This window comes from Cervus elaphus, chromosome 7 (assembly GCF_910594005.1).
Source record: "Cervus elaphus chromosome 7, mCerEla1.1, whole genome shotgun sequence".
NCBI lineage: Eukaryota > Metazoa > Chordata > Mammalia > Artiodactyla > Cervidae > Cervus > Cervus elaphus.
Genome location: NC_057821.1, coordinates 5947627 through 5967311, shown reverse-complemented (window position 1 = coordinate 5967311; position 19685 = coordinate 5947627). Strand labels below are relative to the sequence as shown.

The window sequence follows — 19685 nt, the reverse complement described above, 5'->3', positions numbered from 1 at the left end:
TCATTCCTCTGACCAAACACTATAGAATTGTTTCTCTGATATCCAGATTCAAATATTTCAATAGATATTTTTACTTTATTAACTGCTTGTCTTTCGTTACTTTTAAAGTTATCTTATCAGCATAAAGCTATCAATATAAATAAAGTTCCCATCATATGGCAGGTCTACAGTTACCTGGGATCTGTGGGTCCTTGGATGCAGGTCCTTTTAAATGCCTTAAATTTCAATAGTAAGGGTCCAAGTGGAGTGTATCCTTTGTATTTCTATATTGTCTGCTGTAGTTTCTTCATTTTCATTTCTAATTTTACTGATTTGAGTCTTCATTTTTTCTTACTGAGTCTTAGTTTTACTGAGTCTGGCTAAGGATTTGTCTATTTTATTTACCTTCTCAAAGAATGAGCTTTTAGCTTTATTCATCTTTGCTATAGTCTCTTTCATTTCTTTTTCATTTATTTATGCTCTAGTTTTTAAGATTTCTGTCCTACTAACTTTTGGGGGTTTTGTTCTTCTTTTGCTAGTTGCTTTATGTGTAAAATTAGGTTGTTTACTTGATGTTTCTCTTGTTTCTTGAGGTAGGCTTCTATTTCTATGAACTTCCTTCTTAGAATTGCTTTTACTGAATCCCATAGGTTTGGGGTTGTCATGTTTTTAATTATCATTTGTTTCTATGCATATTTTGATTTCCTTTGTTATTTCTTCAGTGATCTCTTGCTTATTCAGAAGTGTGCTGTTTAGCCTCCATATGATTGTGTCCTTTATCGCTTTTTTTCCTCTAGTTAATAGTTAATATTATAGCATTGTGACCAGAAAAGATGCTTGAAATGATTGCAATTTTTAAAAATTTGCCAAGGCTAGATTTGTAGGCCAGAATGTGATCTATCATGGGAAATGTTTCATGTGAACTTGAGAAAAAGGTTAAATCCATTGTTTTCGTTTGAAATGCCCTGTAGATATCAATGAGGTCTAACAGGCTCAATGTATTATTTAAAGCTTCTGTTTCCTTGTTATATTTCTGTCTGGATGATCTCTCCATTGGTGAGAGTGGAGTATTAAAGTCCCCCACTATTATTGTTTACTGTCAATTTACTCTTTCATAGCTATTAGCATTTGCCTTATGTATTGAGGTGCTCCAATGTTGGGTGCACATATATTTATAATTGTTAAATCTTCCTCTTGGATTGATCTCTTATCATTATGTAGGGTCCTTCTTTGTCTCTTACAATGCTATTTTTAAAGTTTATTTTATCTGATATGAGTATTGCTACTCCTGCTTTCTTTTGATCTCCATTTGCATGAAGTATATTTTCTAGTCCTTTACTTTCAGTCTGTATGTTTCCCTAAGTTTGAGGTGGGTCTTTTGTAGACAGTATATATAGGCATTTTATTTTTGTATCCATTTGGCCAGTCTTTGTCTTTTGGTTGGAGAATTTAACCTATTTACATTTAAGGTAATTATTGATAGATATGATCCCATTATCATTTACTTTACCGTTTGGGTTAGTTTTTAGAAAACTTTTCTGTGTTTTGTGTCTAGAGAAGACCCTTTGGCATTTGTTGAAGAGCTGGTTTTGTCGTATTTAATTCTCTCAGCTTTTGCTTGTCTGTAAAGCTTTTGATTTCTCCTTTGAATATGAATGAGATCCTTGCTGTGTAGAGTAATCTTGGTTGCAGGTTTTTCCCTTTCATCACTTTAAGTATATCCTGCCATTCCCTTCTGGCCTGCAGAATTTCTGTTGAAAGATCAACTGTTGCCCTTATAGGGATCTCCTTGTATGTCATTTGTTGTTTATCCATTGCTGCTTTTAATATTTGCTCTTTGTGTTTAATTTTTGTCAGTTTGATTAGTTTGCATCTTGGTGTGTTTCCTCTTGGGTTTATCCTGTATGGAGCTCTCTGGACTTCTTGGACTTGGGTGACTATTTCCTTCCCCATTTTAAGGAAATTTTCAACTTTTATCTTCTCAAATATTTTCTCATGCCCTTTCCTTTTGTCTTCTTCTTCTGGGACACCTATGATTCAAATGGTGGAGTGTTTAACATTGTCCCAGAGGTCTCTGAGGCTGTCCTCATTTCTTTTTATTCTTTTTTCTTTATTTATTTCCACCATTATATCTTCCAGCTCACTTATCCTTTCTTCTACCTTAGTTACTCTACTACTGGTTCCCTGCAGAGTGCTTTTAATCCCATGTATTGCATTGTTCATTACTGATTGACTATTCTTTATTTCTTCTAGGTTCTTGTTAAACATTTGTTGCATTTTCTCAATCCATGACTCTAGTCTATTTATCTGTAACTCCATTTTCTTTCCAAGATTTTGGATTATCTTTGCTATCATTATTCTGAATTATTTTTCAGACTCCCTATCTCCTCGTCTTTTGTTTGGTTTGGTGAGTTTTTATCGTGTTCCTTCACCTGCTGGTTATTCCTCTGCCTTTTCATTTTGTTTAGTTTGCTGTGTTTGGGGTCTCCTTTCTGCAGGCTGGAGGGTCATAGCTCCTCTTGATTGTGGAGTCTGCTCCCTGTGGGTGGGGTTGACGGTGGCTTGGGAAGGTTTCCTGGTTGGAGGAGTTTGTGTCTGTGTTCCGGTGGGTGGAGCTGATCTTGCATCTCTGGATGGCAATGCAGTGTCCAGTAGTACATTTTGGGGTACCAACAGGTTTGGTATGGCTTTGGGCAGCCTGTATTTCAATGTTCAGTACTGTGTTCCTGTTTTGTTGAAGGATTAGTGTGGGGTGTCTTGCACTGGAGCTTGCTGGCTCTTGAGTGGAACTTGGAATCAGTGTAGGTATGGAGGCTTTTGGGTGGGCTCTCACTCATTAACATTCCCTGGGGTCAGGAGTTCTATGATAGCTCAAAGCTCTGGAGTTGAGCCTCCTGCCTCTGGGTTTTGATCCACCTCTTACAGTAGCACCAAGACTTCTGTATCCACACAGTACAGAAGAAAGAACCTCTAGGTTAATGGCAAAACAATTCTCCACAGTCAGGAACACCCAAAGAGATTCACAAATTTATACAGAAAAGAGAAGGGGGAGAAGGGAGATAAAGGTTACCAGGAGGAGAAAAGGGAGAGTCAAAAGGGAAGAGTGCAATCAAGCCAGTAATCAAATCCCTATATGAAAGTGGATAATAAAAATTAGACTCTTAAAGGTATGAAACTAATAACAAATATGAAAAAGCAAAAATTAAAAACCTAGAATAGAGTTTCAGACTCTTAAAAGTGCAATACAAAAAAATCAAATACAAAAATTTTTTTTAATATGGAATTTGTTTAAAAGATAAGATTTTTTTGTTTTTTCCTTTTTAGAAAGGTAATAATAGGTCCTTCTGGAAACATGGAGAACACACACACTGCCACAGAAGAAAGGCAGCCAGGAGCACCAATGACTGGAGACTCCACTCAGAACCTGGTCTCAAAGAGCAGCCCTTCGGAGCAAGCAACATGAACTGATCCTTTTTTTTACAAGTGGAGGTCAGTCTTCTGATAATGTTAACTTCAAAATGACCCTCCATCACATATGTTCATCCTGCATCTCCACCACAGGGTCGGAGCCAACGCGGGGCCACCAGGCTCAGGGATACAGGCACCGAGGCACTGCAAGCCCTACAGCAACGATCCTGTCTGGCCCAGCCATGGCGGACACTTCGCCATCTTCAGAATGTCCTAAAAATTTTAAAGAATTTTAAATTTTAAGAGGATAACCTTAGTTCGAATCAAAACGAATCCTATTATCATTAACTAAGTATAAAGAAAATGTCAAGGGCCTTTTGAAATCCTATCTCCCAGCCTACAAACAACTTTTTAAAGTGACTAATTTAATTTTTTCTTTTCCATTATGGTTTATCATAGGATACTGAATACAATTTTCTGTGTTATACAGTAGGACATTGCTTTTTATCCTTCCTATATGTAATAGTTGGCATTAGCTTATCCCAAACTCCCAATCCTTTCGTCCCCCCCAATCCCTTGGCAACCACAAATCTGTTATCTACTTTGTGAGTCTGTTTCTGTTTTGTAGATAATTCTGCTTGTGTAAAAAGACTAATTTTAGAGTACTTTCCATTGTGTTATAAACTAAAATGTTTATATTTATGCAAATAAACTGCTTTAGCCATAATGATAGTTTTAATTTGAACTGAACATGATAATATCTATGATTTTGGAAAGGTGGGAAAAAGTTAATCATTGTATCCTATTCCATGTACACAGTATCTTTATTTCTAGATAGCTTCAAATTGTAAAACTGCATCAGGATGGAGAAAATTGGTTGCTAATAACTGTGGTTTTCTTGAACCAGAATATATAAATAGGTTTGCTGATAAAAGTGGTCTCACAGTACCAGCAGTTGCTTTAGTTTTACACTTTTTGTTTTTGTTGTTTAGTCGCCAAGTCATGTTCAACTCTTTTGCAACCCCATGGCCCATAGCCTGCAAGGCTCCTCTGTCCAGCAAGAATACTTTCCAGCAAGAATATTGGAGTGGGTTGCCATTTCCTTCACTAGCCAAAATGGTGTTATATAGTCTTGTGCTTTCATTTTGAAGAAACTTTACCAAAAATTCATGTAAGGGCTAGCTTTGCATCTGTCAGCATCAAATCTCTCATGAAAGTTCTAATCTTATACTGTCATAAAATTCTAATCTTATTTTACACCTTCATTTATGTATTATATATCCTGTGCAAAATATGGAAGACACAGTGGACAGAGTCAACAGGCCAGTGGTGTGCCAAGAGATACTTAAAATCAGTTTTCTGAAGGGTGGAGAGGAGGGAAGCTCTGATACATATTGTGTGCCAATTGTTATGGTGTAAGTATTTCTGGGTCTATCTTCAGTTAGGGTGAAAAATAGATGCCACCAATTAGAAGGACTTGCAAAGCATTTCAAATAGGAAGATTGAGTCAGAGCCCAATTTTCTGCACTGGAAATCTGTTATAAGTGTGTGAGATGTTCCTGAAAATCATGCCACTGTTCCCTGTCCAGTTGCTGGGAACCCAGAGTCTTCTGTGGCAGCAGCTGCCTAATCCCTGGATTCCATTTCCCTTAGGTTCTTTAAGAACTTTGTAGTACCCACAGCAATCTTAAAGGAACCATGAGAAGATTCTGGTGAGTCAGTTCTGTGATGCTCTATGAGTTTTTCCTGAAGGACAAGCTTAAGGTCCACCCTGTCAGCTCTTCCATGCATTGGGTAAATCCTTAATTCTCTCTGTTAAGTCCTTTATGTTCAAATTTGCCACATAAACTGGATTTCTTGTAGATTCCCATTTAGAACGTGAAATTCTTAACTCAGAAGATCTGGCCTTATCCTTTCCTCAGTTCTAAATGGCAACTACAAAATCCATTTGTGAAATCTTCTTAGCCAAATGTTTCCTTTCCCTCCTCTGACATTCCATAACTTGCTGTCTGTTCCTATGTTACAGGAATCCCATTTGCATATAAATTGTCCTCATTTTAGGATTTAGACAAGTTCAGGGCAGATAATGTAAGAACAGTAATGCATCTGCATAAAGACAATCTGTGGGAAGGACATTAATCTAAGGGAATGATAGACATGCAAGATTGGGCCAATAACAACACACTTATTATTAAATGATCTCAGCAATTCTGATACAGACTTCCTTCCCTACCCCTGAGGATTCATATCTGATCCCAGGGAGAGAGATAGCTACTGGAAAGTAAAGATTACTGACAGTGTCATTAAAATTTTGAGTGTTATTTGTGTGCACACCATGAAGGTAGAGAGATAGAATTTTTCATATTTTAATTTACACATCAGAGCTGTAGAGCCTCAGGACCATAAGTCCTCCCGGTACAGGAAAAGCTATAGCTCACAAAGCAGCTGCCACTGTAGCTCTCTGGCACAGAATTTTCAGCGGGCTGGTTAAACAGCATGCCTGCAGATCCAGGAAAACTCTCTGGATCATATCAATGTCTTTGCTACTTAGAGTTTCGGTGGTGAGGGGCGATGCAGGTCAGGAAGCAACAGTTAGAACTGGACATGGAACAACAGACTGGTTCCAATAGGAAAAGGACTAGGTCAAGGCTATATATTGTCACCCTGCTTATTTAACTTATATATGGAGTACATCATGAGAAACGCTGGACTGGATGAAGCACAATCAGGAATCAAGATTGCCGGGAGAAATATCAATAAGCTCAGATATGCAGACGACATCACCCTTATGGCAGAAAGCGAAGGAGAGCTAAAGAGCCTCTTGATGAAAGTGAAAGAGGAGAGTAAAAAAGTTGGCTTAAAACTCAACATTCAGAAAACTAAGGCATCTGGTCCCATCACTTCATGGTAAAAAGTGGCTGACTTTAATTTTGGGGGCTCCAAAATCACTGCAGATGGTGACTGCAGCCATGAAATTAAAAGATGCTTACTCTTTGGAAGGAAAGTTATGACCAATCTAGACAGCATATTAAAAAGCAGAGACATTACTTTGCCAACAAAGGTCCATCTAGTCAAGGCTATGGTTTTTCCAGTGGTCATGTATGGATGTGAGAGTTGGACTATAAAGAAAACTGAGCACTGAAGAATTGATGCCTTTGAACTGTGGTGTTGGAGAAGACTCTTGAGCGTCCCTTGGACTGCAAGGAGATCCAACCAGTCCATGCTAAAGGAGATCAGTCCCGGGTGTTCATTGGAAAAGAAAGAAAGTGAAGTTGCTCAGTCATATCTGACTCTTTGCAACCCCGTGGACTGTAACCTACCAGGCTCCTCCATCCATGGGATTCTCCAGGCAAGAATACTGGGGTGGGTTGCCATTTCCTTCTCCAGGGGATCTTCCTGACCCAGAGATCAAACCTGGGTCTCCCACATTACAGGCAGATGCTTTAACCTCTGAGCCAACAGGGAAGTATTGATTGGAAGGACTGATGCTGAACCTGAAACTCCAATACTTTGGCCACCTGATGATAAGAGCTGACTCGTTTGAAAAGACCCTGATGCTGGGAAAGATTGAGGGCAGGAGGAGAAGGGGACAAGAGGATGAGATGGTTGGATGGCATCACTGACTCAATGAACATGGGTTTGGGTGAACTCTGGGAGTTGGTGATGGACAGGGAGGCCTGGTGTGCTGTGGTTCATGGGGTCACAAAGAGTCAGACGACTGAGTGACTGAACTGGAAACTGGTGAGGGAAGAACAGTCTTCCCAAGGCAGAAAATGAGTCTGGTGTCTTTGAGGATGAAAAGAGGCAACAATTGTATATTCTTACCTCCTTTGTCATAGATTGGGTGACCATAGGTATGTGAGTTTATCTCTGGGCTTTCTGTTCTATTCCATTGATATATGTTTCTGTGCCAGTGCCATATTGCTTTGATTAACATAGCTTTGCAGTATAGTCTGAAGTCAGGGAGTCTGATTCCTCCAGGTCTGTTATTTCTTTCTGAAGATTGTTTTGGCTATTTGGGGTCTTTTGTGTTTCCATACAAACTATAAAATTTTTGTTCTAATTCTGTGAAAAATGCTATTGGTAATTTGATAGGGATTGGATTGAATCTGCAGATTGCTCTAAGTATTATAGTCATTTTCACATATTGATTCTTCCAATCCAAGAACATGATATATTTCTTCATCTGTTTGTGGCATCTTTGATTTTTTTCATTTGTGTCATAGTTTTCTGAGTATGGGTCTTCTGCTTCCTTAGGTAGGTTTAATCCCAGGTATTTTATTCTTTCTGTTGCAATGGTAAGTGGGATTTTTTTCCTTAATTTCTCTCTGTGATCTTTTGTTGTTAGTGAATAGGAAGGAGGAGATATACATATAGTTGATTCATTTCATTGTACAACAGAAACTAATGCAACATTGTAAAGTAACTATACCCCAATTAAAAAAAAAAAGAAAATAGGCAACAAAGGCAAAATAGATAGTCAACAAGGACCTACTGTGTAGCACAAGGAACTCTTCTCATTATTCTGTAGTAACCTGTATGGAAAAAGAATCTGAAAAAGAAGGGATATAGGTATATGTATAAATGAAACACGTTGTTGTACCCCTGAAACTCAGGCACTGTAAGTCAACTGTACTGCAATATAAAATAAAAATTAAATTAAGGATTTTTAAAGAATAAGAAAAAGTGAGGCAACAAGGGGTACACACATACAAATGAAGCTTTTGTTGTGGACATTCAGTAGCTCTAGTGATTTGTCAACAGGTTTTTTTTGTGTGGGTTTTTTTTTGGGGGGGGGTGGGGCACATGTAACCAAATCTTTTCAGGAGGAAAATAAAAATGGCAGATGATTACTGTACCCAAAACATCCTAATCTTGGACAGTGTTTAAGCTAAGTTAAGTCACTCAGTCGTGTCCAACTCTTTGTGACCCTGTGAACTGTAGCCCACCAGGCTCCTCCATCCATGGGATTCTCCAGGCAATAATAGTGGAGTGGGTTGCCATTTCCTTCTCCAGGGGATCTTCCAGACCCAGGGATCAAACCCAGGTCTCCTGCATTGCAGGCAGATACTTTATCATAGTTTTAATGTTGGGGAGCATAGTGTAAGAAGCAATATTTATTCAAATTATGACCCTGTATTTACTTCCAGGCTTTTGTGGCTTGGCCTTAAGATTAAACAAGTAATGATTATCCTGCAGTGATATGAATGCATGGTATCTTCCCATCTAATCCAGCTTATACACGCCTTAAGACTCAGTTGTAAATTCCACACAATACCTAGCACAGTACCTCATACTTAGTAGGTGAGCAAGATGTGTGGTAAATGAGTGAATACCTATTCAGTTCAGTTCATTCACTCAGTCGTGTCTGACTCTTTGTCATGAACCGCAGCACACCAGGCCTCCCTGTCCATCACCAACTCCCGAGTTCACCCAAATCCACGTCCATCGAGTCCATGATGCCATCCAACCATCTCATCCTCTGTCATCCCCTTCTCCTCCTGCCCTCAATCTTTCCCAGCAGCAGGATCTTTTCAAATGAGTCAACTCTTCACATCAGGTGGCCAAAATATTGGAGTTTCAGCTTCAAAATCAGTCCTTCCAATGAACACCCAGGACTGATCTCCTTTAGGATGGACTGGTTGAATATCTTTTACTTTTACACATTTTCTTTTCTTCCAAATACTCACACACATACACAAACCCTGCCAACACCATAAATTACATTAATACAAACATTACCAATTTAGAAATTGTAACAACAGGATTTAGTAATATTTTATCCTGAACAAACTGAAGAACTTCCAAATTTATTTTCTAATTTAAAATCATAAGCTTTCCTAAGGTAGTAAAAATAGTGATTGTCAATTTCATAATACAAATGAAAATTTAGTATCAATCATTTAAATTATTTCTTTCCATTTATTTAGTTATTTCAGAGAAAAAGATAAATAACTCAACAATAACTTTTATGTTAATTTCTCTAAAATAAGCTATGTTCTTGAATGTCCACAATACTTCTGCTTATGGCTTCTTTTGAAAAATATTTAGAGGGGTCAAAATTATTTTTTAAATGTTGATGTATGGATGTAGCAGTAAGACATTTTTTTCCCTTGGTAGAGTAATTAGAGTTCCCTTTTGGAAAATAAAAAAGCAAGTAAATACATTGGCAATTCCAATGAGTGTCTTTAAATACTAGCTCTGCTAATTTCCAAAGAAGCCAATGGTCCCGTATTTTGCCTTTATGCTCTCAAGAGAGAGCAACCTCATATAAGACCTGTCTACCTTGAAGACCACCTAATGTTTTACAGCTACAATTTCTAAAGAAAAACATGACAAAAACATGGCCTGAGGCAGTACCATTTTATGAACAAATGTTCCCAAGTCACAGTGAATATTCCACATGACCAAATTTGCATGCTTTTTGTATTTGCCTGTAACGGTAGCCATTAGTACTATGGGATAATGTATACACGTATATATACACACGTTTCTACTTAAAGTCAGATCCTAAGAAGTTCTTTAAAATAATATTCTTTAAAGAGGGAGTTCTGATGAGGTTTGAGTCAGAGTGACAGAAAAATCTGTTAATCTCCTATCAGGCAGAGTTAAATAACAGTCTTATTAGAGACTTTGATGATTTTGGAGGAAAATTTAATAATGATATAAATCAAATGTTAAAATAATCCTCTAAGGAAACTTACTTCATTTGGGAGAAAAATAAAGTTTCACTAGTAACCATAGTGAGTTGATATTATTGCAGTTGTTTTTATAAGTTGTTGCTATGACTTTTTTGACTTTGGGGCTAGATTTTACTTCAAATACAACAGATGGCAACGATTACACTTCTGCAACTTTTTTTTCTTGAATAACTAAACAGAGCATAATAAAATAAACAGTCGTATACACTAGAGAGTTTTGTTTTGTTTCACATTTTATTAAAACTAAAAGTGAACAAAGTAACTCAAACCAAATATAAAATGAGACCTCCATGTATTTCAAACTTTACCTAAAAATTGAAAAATATTAAGATATTCTATTTTTTTTTTTTTTTACTTCTCTCATGGTTTTAAGGAAACTAAAACAAAATGGAACAAAAGATAGTAAGAAAGAAAGTTTGCAACATCAACAACTCAAATCAGAAGCAAATATTAAAAGCCTAGGAGAAATCTTCTCTCTATCTGTCTCAGTTCAGTTCAGTTGCTCAGTAGTGTCCGACTCTTTGTGACCACATGGACTGCAGCACACCAGGCTTCCCTGTCCATCACCAACTCCCGAAGCTTGCTCAAACTCATGTCTATCGAGTTGGTGATGCCATCCAACCATCTCATCCTCTGTCGTCCCCTTCTCCTGCCTTCAGTCTTTCCCAGCATCAGGGTCTTTTCTAATCAGTCAGCCTTTTACATCAGGTGGTCAAAGCATTGGAGCTTTAGCTTCAGCATCAGTCCTTCCAAAGAATATTCAGGATTGATTTCCTTTAGGATTAACAGGTTTGATCTTGCAGTCCAAGAGACTGTCAAGAGTCTTCTCCAATACCACAGTTCAAAAGCATCAGTTCTTCAGAGCTCACTCTTCTTTATGGTTCAACTTTCACTTCCATACTTGATTGCTGGAAAAACCATAGCTTTGACTATATGGAACTTTATCTGTCTCACTTGCTACAAATTGGAGAAACCATAATTTGATAGAATTAAAATCTGAAAAGAAAATCTTATAATGGAATTTTTATCCCAGAGATGTTCAGTTTTTATCTTAGTATTATGTGGTATCTGTCAATACCCTGAATTTTCCTTTTCATGACCTCTCCAAAAGGAGAAGATTTGGGTAATTTTCAAAATTCAAACTAAAGCTTACAAATAAAGACAGATAATGATTATTTTTCACAGAGCATATTTTAAATAAATTAATTCTATAAGGATTATTTAATCAAAAATGACATAGTTGATGGGAAATGCCCTCTAATGAACAAGAACACTGATGTCAGGGATGAGATTCACATTTCCAGATGTTTAAAATGTTGATGAGTGTCCTTGGGTTAATCATTTGACTTCCATTCTTTATTTTCCCATTCTGACAAATGAAGGCAATAAATTCTCTGATAAGATAGAATTTATAAGTCATGCTGAAATGTTGATATATTATAATTAGATAGGGACTTTAATGCATCATAATAATATCAGTGATGGAACTCTTAGTCATGGTGATTTCTTTGGCAGGGATAAAATTCTGTCTTCAATAGTGTGTGGAATGGTTTCTCAATTGCCAAATTGCCTTTTTAATGATCTCACCGTGATTTCATCCTTTGGTTAAGAGTTTGAGAATTTAATGAAGTAAAGTGTACTGACTGAGCAATACCCAAAGTATTTGCCTATAAAATTTTTATTTAAAAAAAATCTTGCAGAAATTCAGCAAAATTACTAAAGAAAGCCAGCAAAACCAATCTTAGCGATGCTGAAAGATCAAATACCTCTAGTAAGAATCACTGATACTACAAGTCAACTAATTATTAATTATTGCAGACCCAAGGCCACTAATCTGAGAACAAATAGACTGAAGTTTCGTATCCAAGATATGTTTTCTGACTGTAAAAATAATGCTTGATGATGATTTTTAAAATTCATAAAAATAGAGTAAAAGAGTACCATAAGCATTCATAATGTCCCCTCAAAAAATGACTATAATTTTACTATAATTTTTGCCAGTATTTTTTTCCTAGACTGCATGTCTAGGCAGTCCTCTTTTTACATATTTCTTTCCTGGAAATGTATTTAAAAGTTAGAAGACTAAAATAATCAAATTTTTAAATAGCACATGTAAATAGATCAGGTTATATTTGCAAAGAATTAAAATCATACATACACACTTATATATCACACACATGTTGCAGTTTCTGCATTACAGTTCAGATGGGCCCAGGTACATGAGAAGATGGCAGTGCAGAGAGGCCTCCAGAAGACCCAGGCATTCTTGTTCAGAGCAGGCCTTTCCCCTACCAAGCCTTCTGCAGGGCCAACAGCAAGAGTTCCTCACCCTACAAGCCTGGCTAAGCTGAGTGCCTGGACGAGAGGTGGGGACAAGGGACTGGGCTTCCCTTGCACACACCTAATGGGTCCCAGCCAGCCCTGCACACTGTGATCATCAACATGAGTGTCCCTGATGAACGTGAGTGTCCCAACTCGGCTGCCTGTACAGGAAGACCTAAGGTCATCTGCCACTCAGCCTACCGTCAGCCTGCCCTGACCCCACCGTGCGAGAAGCGTGTACAGTAGGGGCAAAGCTTGAGTCATCTCTTCAGTGAGCTGAGGGCTTCATGGAGCTTCCTTAGCAAATAAGACGAGAGCATCAAAGAGCAGGACAACACAGAAGGCTGAGTCAGGTCTCTGTCTGCAAGAGACTGGGGCCAGCAGCACCAAGGACCAACCAAAGCACATTTGCAAGGCTGTGGCAATCTGCCCTTCCTTCTGCAGAAGACCTTAAAAGCATTCTGCAAAATTACCTCTGTTCAAAACTATGCATGTACATTAATCATAGAATGTGTGTGCTGAAGAAATACCGTATAATAAATAGGATAGTATATTAATATATTTATACATGCACATCTGTATACATATATATGTTTCATTATAATATTGGATTATGCAAGCTTTTTAATCTTTTTAATATTTATTCCTTATGATGCTCATTGCATTAACTTACTCTCACTTATATTAAGAATTTTAGCTTTTCACTTGCTCCCCCCGCCCACCCCGAGAGTCGCTCTGGCCGCACTGCGCTCGCTCTGAGCTCTGGGCTCCTGCTAAGCCAGCGCCGCTGTCGCCTCCCTCCAGTCGCCATCATGATCATCTACCGGGACCTCATTAGCCATGATGAGATGTTCTCCGACATCTACAAGATCCAGGAGGTCGCGAACGGGCTGTGTCCGGAGGTGGAGGGGAAGATGGTCAGTAGGACAGAGGGTAACATCGATGACTCGCTCATTGGTGGAAATGCCTCCGCTGAAGGCCCCGAGGGCCAAGGTGCCGACAGCACAGTAATGACTGGTGTGGATAGTGTCATGAACCATCACTTGCAGGAAACCAGCTTCACAAAAGAAGCCTCCAAGAAGTACATCAAAGATTACATGAAGTCAATCAAAGGGAAACTTGAAGAACAGAGACCAGAAAGAGTAAAACCTTTTATGACAGGGGCTGCAGAACAAATCAAGCACATCCTTGCTAATTTCAAAAACTATCAGTTCTTTATTGGTGGAAACATGAATCCAAATGGCATGGTTGCTCTGCTGGACTACTGTGAGGATGGTATAACCCCACATATGATTTTCTCTAAGGATGGTTTAGAGATGGAAAAATGTTAACAAAGTTGGCAGTTACTTTGGATCAATCACCTGTCGTCATAACTGGCTGGCCACTGCTTTTCATTCACACAACACCAGGACTTAGACAGATGAGACTGATGTCATCTCGAGCTCTTCATTTGTTTTGAACGTTGATTTATTTGGAGCGGAGGCATCGTTTTTGAGAAAACGTGTCATGTAGGTTGTCTAAAAATAAAATGCATTTAAACTCGTTGAAAAAAAAAAGAATTTTATCTTTGCAGGGTATAGAGAACAGGAACGCTTCTACACAGTTGATGGGAATGCAGTCACTTTGGAGAACGGTACGGAGTTTCCTTAAAAACTAAAACTAGAATTCCCATATTATCTTACAATTACACCCTCAGGTATAATATCTGAAAACTTTTAATTCAAAAAAATACAAGAACCACTATATTCACAGCAGCACCAATTGCAATAGCCAAGACATGGAAGCAATCCCAATGTCTACTGACAGACGAATGGATAAAGAAGACATGCTCCATTTTGTTGTTGGTACATATATACAACAAAACATTGCTGTTGCTGTTCTGCTGCTAAGTCCTATCAGACTTTTTGAGACCCCATGAACTGCAGCACGCTATGATTCCCCATTCTTCACTATCTCCTAGACTTTGCTGAAACTCATGTCCACTGAGTCAGTGATGCCATCCAACCATCTCATCCTCTGTCACCAGTGGCCTCTTGCTCTCTATCTTTCCCAGCATCAGGGACTTTCCCAATGAATAAGCTCTTCTCACAGGGAGGCCAAAGTATTAGAGCTTCAATTCAGAATCAGTCCTTCCAAAAAATATTCAGGGTCGACTTCCTTTAGGATTGACGGTTTGATCTCCTTACTCTCCAATGGACTCTCAAGAGTCTTCTCCAGCACCACAGTTTGGAAGCATCAGTTCTTCAGCACTCAGCATTTTTTATGGTCCAACTCTCACAATCATGCATGACTATTGGAAAAACATAGCATTGACTATACAGACTTCGGTCAGCAAAGTGATGTCTCTGCTTTATAATACTCTGTCTAGGTTCAAGGGATTAGATCTGCTAGACAGAGTGCCTGTAGAACTACAGATGGAGGTTAGTAACACTGTATAAAAGGTGGTGAGCAAAGCTGTTCCCAAGAAAAAGAAATGCAAAAATGCAAAATGGTTGTCTGAGGAGGCCATACAAATAGCTGAGAGAAGTGAAAGGCAAAGGAGAAAAAGAAAGATGTACCCATCTGAATGTAGAGTTCCAAAGAATAGCAAGGAGAGATAAGAAACCTTCCCTAAATGAACAATACAAAGAAATACAGGAAAACAACAGAATGGGAAAGACTAGGGATCTCCTCAAGGAAATTAGATACCAAGGGAATATTTCATGCAAAGATGGGCATAATAAAGGAGAGAAATGATATGGGCCTAACAGAAGCAGAAGATATTAGGAGGATGTGGCAAGAATACACAAAAGAACTATACAAAAAAAATCTTAATGACCCAGGTAACCAAGATGGTGTGACCACTCACCTAGAGTCAGACATCCTGGAGTGCGAATTCAAGTGGCCCTTAGGAAGAATCAGGACAAACAAAGCTAGTTGAGGTGATGGAATTCCAGTTGAGCTATTTCACATCCTGAAGATGATGCTGTTAAAGTGCTGCACTCAATATGTCAGCAAATTTGGAAAATTCAGCAGTGGCCACAGGACTGGAAAGGTCTGTTTTCATTCCAATCCCAAAGAAAGGCAATGCCAAAGAATGTTCCAACTATCTGGCAATTGCACTCATTTCACACACTAGCAAATTAATGCTCAAAAAACTCCAAGACAGGGATCAATAATACATGAACTGAGAATTTCCAGATGTTCAAGCTGGATTAAGAAAAGGCAGCAGAAACAGAGATCAAATTACCAAAACCTGCTGGATCATAGAAAAAGCAAGAGGATACCAGAAAAAAAAAATCTGCTTTATTGATTACCCTAAATCCTTTGACTATGTGGATCACAACAAACTGTGGAAAATTCTTCAAGAGATGGGAATACCAGACCACCTAACTGCCTCCTGAGAAACTTGTATGCAGGCCAAGAAGCAACAGTTAGAACCAGACATGGAACAAGGACTGGTTCCAAATTGGGAAAGTACTTAAAGACTGTATATTGTCACCCTGCTTATTTAACTTACATCCAGAGTACATCGTGTGAAATACTGGGCTGGATGAAGCACAAGCTGGAATCAAGATTGCCAGGAAAAATATTAACAACCTCAGATATGCAGACGACACCACGCTTATGACAGAAAGCGAAGAGGAACTAAAGAGCCTCTTGATGAAAGTGAAAGAGGAGAATGAAAAGTTGGCTTAAAACTCAACTTTCAAAAGACAAAGAGTTTCTGGTCCCATCACTTCATGGCAAACAGATGGGGAAACAATGGAAACAGTGACAGACTTTATATTCTTGGGCTCCAAAATCACTGCAGATGGTGACGGCAGCCATGAAATTAAAAGACACTTGTTCCTTGGTAGAAAAGCTATGACAACCCTAGAAAGCATATTAAATAGCAAAGACATTACTTTGCCAGCAATAGCCATTATGGATGTGAGAGTTGGACCATAAAGAAGTTTGAGAGCTGAAGAATTGATGTTTTTGAACTGTGGTGTTGGGGAAGACTCTTATGAGTCCATTAGACTGCAAGGAGATCAAATGAGTCAGTCCTAAAGGAAATCAGTCCTGAATATTTATAGGAAGGACAGATGCTGAATCTGAAGCTCCAATACTTTGGCCACCTGTTGCAAAGAGCTGAGTTTGTAGAAAAGACCCTGATGCTGGGAAAGATTGAAGACAGCAGGAGAAGGGGATGACAGAGGATGGTGGTTGGATGGCGTCACCAACTCGATGGACATGCATTTGAGCAAACTCCGGGAGATGCTGAAGGACAGGGAAGCCTGGCGTGTTGTAGTCCACACAGTCTCAAAGAGTTGGACACAACTGAGCAACTGAAGAACAAGGTTTGTCATAGCTTTTCTTCCAAGAAGCAAGTGTCTTTAAATTTCCTGGCTACAGTCATCATCCACAGTGATTTTGGAGTCCAAGAAGATAGTCTGTCACTGTTTCCATTTTCCCCATCTATTTGCCATGAAGGGATGGGACTGGATGCCATGACGTTAGTTTTTTGAATGTTGAGTTTTAAGCCATGTTTTTCACTCTCCTCTTTCATCTTCATCAGGGGGCTCCTAGTTCTTCTTCAATTTCTACCAATGGAGTGGTGTCATCTGCATATATGACGTTATTGATATTTCTCTTGGCAATCTTAATTCCAGCTTGTGCTTCATACAACCTGGCATTTCACATGGTGTGCTCTGCATAGAAGTTAAAAAAACAGTATGCCAATATACAGCCTTTATATACTCCTTTTCCAATTTTGAACCAGTCCTTGTTTCACACCCTGTTCTAACTGTTGCTTCTTTTCCTTTCCATAAAAAAAAAAAAGATGTTCTTTCCATCATAGGGGATTGGAATGCAAGAGTAGGAAGTCAAGAGATACCTGGAATAACAGAAAAGTTTGTTCTTAGAGTACAGAATGAAGCAGGGCAAAGGCTAACAGTTTTACCAAGAGAATGCTCTGGTCATAGCAAACATCCTCTTCCAACAACACAAGAGATATCACCAGATGGTTAATATGGAAATCAGATTGATTATATTCTTTGCAGCTGAAGATAGAGAAACTCTATATAGTCAGCAAAAATCAGACCCGGAGTTTACTATGGCTCAGATCATCAGCTCCTTATTGTAAAACTCAGGCTTAAATTGAAGAGAATAAGGAAAACCACTAGGACATGTAAGTATGACCTAAATAAAATCCATAATGACTATACAGTGGAGGTGATGAATAGAATCAAGGGATTAGATCTGGTAGACGAAGTACCTGAAAAAGTATAGGAGGAGGTTCATAACACTGTCCAGGAGGCAGTGACAAAAACCATCCCCAATGAAAGGAAATGCAAGAAGGCAAAGTGGTTGTCTGAGGAGGACTTACAAACAGCTGAAAAAAGAAGAGAAGCAAAAGCAATGGAGAAAGAAAAAGATATACCCAACTGAATGCAGAGTTCCAGAGAATAACAAGGAGAGAAAAGATAGCCTTCTTAAGTGAACAATAAAAAGAAATAGAGGAAAACAATAGAATGGGACAGACCAGTGTTCTCTTCAGTAAAATTGGAGATAGCAAAGGACACAAAGAGCAAGAATTTACCATAAGCAGGAGAGATTAAGAAGAGGTGGCAAGAATACACAGAAAAACTATACCAGAAAAAGCTTAATGACCCAGATAACCATGATTGTGTGGTGGTGTGGTCACTTACCTAGAGGCAGATATCCTGGAGTGTGAAGTCAAGTGGGACTTAGGAAGCATTACTACAAAGTTACTTCAAGTGATGGAATTCCAGTAAAGCTATTTCAAATCCTAAAAATGATGCTGTGAAAGTGCTGCACTCAATATGCCAGCAAATTTGGAAAATTCAGTAGTGGCTAGAAAAGGTCTAGAAAAGGACTAGAAAAGGTCAGTTTTCATATGTTCAGAATACCATACAATTGCACTCATTTCACAGGCTAGCAAGATTATGCTCTAAATCCTTCAAGCTAGGCTTCAGCAGTATATGAACAGAGAACATCCAGATGTACAAGCTGGACTTAGAAAAGACAGAGGGAGCAGAGATCAAATTGCCAATATCCATTGGATCATAGAAAAAGCAAGGGAATAGCAAAAAAAAAAATCTACTTCTGCTTCATTGACTAAGCTAAAGTCTTTAATTGTGTGGATCACAATAGAATATTATTTAGTCATAAAAAATAGTGAAATAATGTCATTTACAACATGGATGGATGCAGAGGTGCTCATGCTAAGTGAAGTAGGCAGACAGGGAAAGAGAAATATCATATGATATCACTTACATGTGGAATCTAAAATATGATACACATGAACTTATTTAGAAAACAGAAACAGACTTACAGACACAGAGAACAAATTTATGATTCTCAAAGGAGAAAAAGAAGTGGAGGAGGGAAAAATTAAGAGACTGGGATTAATGGATACACACTACTATCAATATAAATAAAATAGATAAACAACAAGGTCTATTGTATAACTATTGTTGTTCAGTCACTAAGTCATGTCCAACTCTTTGAGACCCCATGGACTGTAGCAAGAATGTTCCTTTAGCCTTCACTGTCTCAGAGTTTGCTCAAATTCATGTCCATTGAGCTGGTTATGCTATCTAACCATCTCATTTTCTGTTGCCCTCTTCCCCTTCTGCCCTCAATATTTCCCAGAATCAGGGTCTTTTCCAGTGAGTCAGTCCTTTGCATCAGGTGGCCAAAATATTGGAGCTTCAGTTTCAGCATCAGTCCTTCCAATGAATATTTAGGGTTGATTTCCTTTAGGATTGATTGGTTTGATCTCTGTGCAGTCCAAAGGAATCTTAAGAATCTTCTCCAGCATGACAATTCAAAGCATCAATTCTTCAGTGCTCTGCCTTCTTTATGGACCAATTCTCACATCTATACATAACTATTGGAATAACCATCCCTTTGATTATACAGATCCTTGTCAGCAGTGATGTCACTGCTTTTTGATATACTGTCTAGGCTTGTCATAACTTTCCTTCCAAGGAATAAGTGTCTTTTAATTTCTTGGCTGCAATCATCATCCACAAAGATTTTGGAGCCCAAGAAAATAAAATCTGTCATTGCTTTCACTTTCCCCCTTCCACTTGCCATGAAGTGATGGGACTTGTTGAGTTTTAAGTCACCTTTTTCATTCTCCTCATTCACCCTCATCAAGAGGCTTTTTATTTCATCTTCACTTTCTGCCATTAGAGCGGTATCATCTGCATATCTGTGGTTGTTGATATTTCTCCCAGCAATCTTGATTCCAGCTTGTGATTCATCCAGCTCAGATTTCATGAT

At 38.4% G+C, this 19685-nt stretch overlaps 1 protein-coding gene across 1 annotated transcript; it reads left to right on the top strand.

Moving 5' to 3' along the window:
* The first annotated feature begins 13116 nt into the window (after window positions 1-13116).
* On the top strand, window positions 13117-13952 carry LOC122696897 (translationally-controlled tumor protein-like). Its single transcript, XM_043907048.1, has one exon. The coding sequence runs from the start codon at window positions 13223-13225 to the stop codon at window positions 13739-13741; it is 519 nt and encodes a 172-aa protein (XP_043762983.1). The 5' UTR covers window positions 13117-13222; the 3' UTR covers window positions 13742-13952.
* Window positions 13953-19685: the final 5733 nt, after the last annotated feature.

Coding starts and splice junctions, on each gene's coding strand:
- LOC122696897 (XM_043907048.1), top strand. CDS start 13,223: ATGATCATCTACCGGGACCTCATTAGCCATGATGAGATGTTCTCCGAC.